Source organism: Dipodomys ordii, unplaced genomic scaffold, assembly GCF_000151885.1.
Source record: "Dipodomys ordii isolate 6190 unplaced genomic scaffold, Dord_2.0 Scaffold54, whole genome shotgun sequence".
Classification (NCBI taxonomy): Eukaryota; Metazoa; Chordata; class Mammalia; order Rodentia; family Heteromyidae; genus Dipodomys; species Dipodomys ordii.
The window spans coordinates 3,098,801-3,103,612 of record NW_012267270.1 but is presented as its reverse complement, the minus strand read 5'-3'; the positions used below and the strand labels follow the sequence as shown (position 1 = coordinate 3,103,612).

At 58.9% G+C, this 4,812-nt stretch overlaps 1 protein-coding gene across 1 annotated transcript; it reads right to left on the bottom strand.

The window, feature by feature from the left end:
- Window positions 1–828: 828 nt before the first annotated feature.
- On the bottom strand, window positions 829–2,875 carry Cdk2ap2 (cyclin-dependent kinase 2 associated protein 2). Its single transcript, XM_013020840.1, has 4 exons — window positions 2,188–2,875; window positions 1,796–1,896; window positions 1,584–1,716; window positions 829–1,322 (listed from the first exon to the last, which is right to left on the bottom strand). The coding sequence occupies exons 1-4, from the start codon at window positions 2,267–2,269 to the stop codon at window positions 1,255–1,257; spliced, it is 384 nt and encodes a 127-aa protein (XP_012876294.1). The 5' UTR covers window positions 2,270–2,875; the 3' UTR covers window positions 829–1,254.
- Window positions 2,876–4,812: the final 1,937 nt, after the last annotated feature.

Here is a 4,812-nt window from a genome sequence, read left to right as displayed (position 1 = left end):
CGCCCGCGCGGAGGCCGGCCGGCCTTCCCAACGCCGCCGCCGCGGAGCCCGGCCTCCCAAAGCCGGCGCCTTTCCTGTCTTCTGAGCCAGATGTGTGTGTGTGAGGGGGGGGGACGACACGGGACCCAGACGCTCCGGGTTCCTGCTTCCAGGCCGGCCCGACCTCCGGTGTGAACGGGGCGGGGAGGTTTTGGCTCGGATGGGTCTCAGGCCGTCCTTCCCATGGCCTCAGCTCCTGCCGCCCCCTCTCCGGGGCCTGGGTGCTTCCCCCATAAAACCTAGCCCGGAGCTCGCGGCTGCAACTTGTCTCCATCTAGGGTTAGGGTTCCAGGGCCCCCGGCTCCTTCGGCCATACACCCACAGACTCTGTCCCTCCCTGTCACCGGACCATGGGCAAAGGCCACAGTGGTGAGGGCTGCTCGCCGCTGCCACACCCGGCACCGGGGCTGTGGATGGGAGCCCCTGTTTAGAGGCTTCCAGGGCCAGTCCGGGGCGGAGGGCGCTGGAGGGAGGGAGCCGGGAGTCCTCAGCCGGGAGTCCTCAGAAAGGCCCTTCAGGGGCGGGCTGCCCACCGCGCCTCCCGCTGTGGAGGCCGCCGAGGCCCTGTGCTGCCCCCTGGTGGCACATCACGGCGGCCCACAGGCCTCTGGAACACTCAGGAGCGCGGCCCCTCCTCACCACTCGCCGGGGGCAAGGCGGAGGACCTGAGGGCCAGGGGCAAGGCTGCCCCACCCAGGTTGACTTTCCCTCCCAGCACTACCTCTTCTCTCTTCCCGAATGGTCCACCCGGGCTTATGGTTGGAACCAGACCCAGAGAAGCTCAGGGGCTAGAGAACAACTTCAAATCATCATTTATTTATAGAAAAAGGGCAGATTTAGCAAAAGACACACTGAGAAAACAGTCGCTATGGCCCTGGAGACAAGGCAGGGAGGTGACAGGCCTTCTGAGCCCTGGATGGGGAGAAAGCCTGAGACGAGTGGTGGGGCCACCGAAAGGAAAGCTCCAATTGGATCGACATCGTTGGCAGGTCACGGGTAGGGATTCACAGCGGCCTCTCTGCTAACTCTTGCAGGGGAGGGACCAGTTTGTGCGGCCAACCAGAGTGACGGCTCCCTGGCTCCTGGAGGGTACCCACCAAGGGACACAGACAAGAAGCCCAGGATAGGAAGTGCAACTTGGGACGGAGGCCAGGGAGAAGCAGGTGTTCTGCAGTGGCCGGAAAGGTCCAGACGCTGAGGCCAAGGTGCTTCCTGTTACGTGCGGGCGTTTCTCTCTGTCTCTGCCAGGCACTCTCTGACTAGTGCCCGGGCATGGATGATGCCTGCGGTGGGGGTGAGACGGGGAAGTAACATACAGGGTCTCAGCTACCCTCCCCCACCCTCCCCACCTTTTCTTGGTCAGCAAGATCAGACCAGAAGTTCTCAAATTCATACTGCTGAAATATTAGAAGCACCTCTCTTGCCACTTTTGGTCTAGACTAGCTCTGGTGTCCTGCACTGACTTCAGATTCCATTCCTTCTCTAGGAAGAACCACAGTCCCGTGTCTGTCCCCACAGAGGAGGGTGGGCCTGGCCTCACTTACCTCTCTTCAGGCGCTCCATGGCACTCTTGCTACCAGCATAGGTGGGCCGGATCTCTTTACCCATCTCTTCTATGACAGACAGCAGGTCTGTGTAGGTGCTCTGGGAGCCCTGGGCACCAGGTGGCTTCATCGCCTAAGAGTGTAGAGATGTGAACTCAGGCCCCCAGGGACCTTCTGTTCTCATCCAAAGGCAAGCCACTGGCCAAACTCACCTGCACATAGCCCATGGAGGGCGGTCCAAAGTCGTTAAACAGGGGTCTGAAAGGGGCAGCGGCTCCTGGCACTGAGCCCGAAGGCGACGGGACACTACCGGCTGCAACAGGTGTAGAGTGTAAGAGGTTAGCGCGCGCAAGGACGCCTCCCCACTTGCCAGCCGACTAGGATCGCCCCATCTCCCTCCTTCCACGCCGATAAAACTTCAGAAGCACGCTCCTCCCCCTGCGCTCCACCCACGGGCCCTACGTGACCACGCCCACTTCACAGGTCAGAAAACTGAGGCTGAGCAGAGGAGGAGTCAGGCCTGGTATTGCAGAACTCTGGCTGTGTTCTCTTCAAGACCAAGACCACCAGGACACGCGAGCGGGGGGTGGAGTTCAATCCTCACCTGTAGGGACCGGGGTGCCTGGCCCAGGGGTGCTGGAGCCAGGGGTGCTGCTGGGGGCGGGTGCGATGGGTTTGTAGGACATCCCCAACTCCTAAGTGCGGCGGACGCCTGCCGGCCGCTCCTCCGGGGTTGGCTGCCGGGCAGCTCAGCCGCACTGTGATTGGCAAGCGGGCTGCACGCCCCTGGTAAATAGAGCTCCGGCCGGAAGGGCGGACGGCTACCAACGCTCCTCACTCCCGATTGGCGGGCACAGCTGTCATTCCAGCCTCCTTATTGGCCAAGGCCTGCCCTCACAGGCCGCAATCGCTGCTGATTGGCTTACGCCTTCCGGACCTCGCACCTGTCTCCTCACGATTGGGCAGTGGCCACCGCCCTCCGCAATTGGCGAGTTCGCGGCCCGGGCCCGCGCGCTCTCAATCCGATTAGTCCCAAGGTCCGAGAGGCGGGGCCTCAAGAGCTCCGACCAAGGTCCGGCGACCGCCGGGGTTCGCACCGCGGAAGCCGTCCCGGGCCTGGGTGCCGCCTCCGTCCCACCGCCGTCCCACCTCCGTCCCGCCGCCTCGCGCGTCCGCGCGGTCCAGTCTTGCTCCGCCTCGGGTCGCCCTTGCCGCCGGACGCGCCTCACCTCCTCTCCCGGTGCCGGTGGACGCGGAGCTTTGACGTGCCGAACCCTCTTGCCCCACCCCGAGCGCTTCTACGTCACCTTTCACCGGTTCAACACCCTCTCCGCGCTCTGCGCATGCGCCCGCCTCGGGCCTTCATTCGTTCCCATGGCAACGGGTCCTCCTCAACGCCACCACCCGCGGGTCTGCGTCGGGATTGGCTGTCCTCAGGTCTACGCTGACGTGCGGTACCGGGGTGGTCTCCGAGAGCCCCTCAGCCTGCACCCGGAGTCCCAGGCCTCCGCCCCAGATAACGACGGCGGGGTCGGTTAACCTTCGTGGCTTCCTATTACGTGCTGGACCCTGAATCGTGAACGAGCGCGTCGCCGGGAGCCTACTAGCCGGTCCGAAGCCGAGCACCTCTCCTCCCCCCTGCCCCCCCCCCAGGTGGCTGTCCGCGCTAGGCCTCAGTTTTCCCATCTGAAAAATGGAGAATGGTTGTTTAGCTGAAGTGAATATACATAATGGCTTGAGCCATTCATCTCTTCCAATGCTCAAACCTAGACCCGACCCTCTCCAACACGCGCTTTCTCCCAGGCTCCTTCCTCAAGCCTCTCTGGCTTTGTGAATCCTTCATGCTCCGGTTCTACGGTTTCCGGGCCATTCATCTATCCAGCAAACATATTCTCATTTCTTCTTCCTCTATTCTACATCTTGTGCCGAATGAAATGAGCTGGCCACGAGTGCCGATCTCTGCAAATGCCTGGCATTGGGGCACAAAGGTGAGCCGAGGCACTGCATTAAGACTGCAGACTGTGGATAAGCGGACATTGTGCATTGGAATTCAGGAAAAGGAGACTGCTCGGTGACATCACAGAGATCTCAGGAGCTGGCATTTGAGGTGGAGGTAGGAGCAGAATGGGGGTGGCACCCCAAGAGGAGGGACTGGCATAAGCAAAGCCTGGCATGTGAGGGCCCAGGTCATTGGGAATCAGTCCCTTTTTCCCCTGGAGAGTTCACTTGAAAGTGGGTGGGGTAGTAGTGACCCCAGCCTGTAAGCAAAGTGTAAGCAAGCTGTCATGGTGATGTCAACATTGTTTTCTAAACAGCCGTTCCTGAAACTCACTCATGGGTGTCACCATCCAATTAATGTTGCCTTTAAATGAACTTGCAGCTATTTCTGTGCTGTGTTTTGAACTCAGAACCTCACACTTGCTAGGTAGGTGCTCTACCAGTTTCACCATAGCTACACCCCCCCCTCTTTTTTGCCAGTCCTGGGACTTGAACTCAAGGCCTGGGCACTATCCCTGAGCTGCTTTTACTCAAGGCTAGCACTCTACCACTTGAGCCACAGCTTTTTCTACTTATGTAGTACCGAGGAATTGAACCTAGAGCTTCATTCATGCTGTGCAGGTACTCTACTACTAAACTACATTCCCAGCTCTTTTTCTCTAGTTATTTTCTAGGAAGTCTCTTGTGTTTTTGCCTGAGCCTCTAAGTCATATTCAAACTGTGCTACTGTTAGAAAAAAGTGCTTATCTAGCCACCCAAGATCTCCCACTCCCTACCAAGGGAACCAAGCTAAGCTTTGGAGAAGGGCTGTGGATAGAGGGGAACAAGAGCCACTGACTAGTACTCCACTGCTGCTTTGGGAAACCGAAACCCCACACTTTTCAAGCCTTAGGCATTCCCACTTTCTTCATTGCCAGCTTTTTAGTCTATCTGGGCTAATATAGACAACACAAAATACCAGGCTGAGTGGCTTAAACAATCAAAGATTGTTTCCCTGGGTGCTGGGTGTCAGCTTGCTTGGTTTCTAGTGGGAGCAGCTTCTTGTCATCAGATGGCCTTTCTGGTACAGGAAGGAAGAGGGCACGTACAGCTGGGGTCTCCTTATAAGGACATTGCTATCAGGGTCACACTGTGTGACCTGACTTAACCCGAATGACTTCCCCAGAGGCCGCACTGGGAACCCAGGCTTCAGTTGATCAATTTAGGGAGTGACACATTCAGTTCATAACAT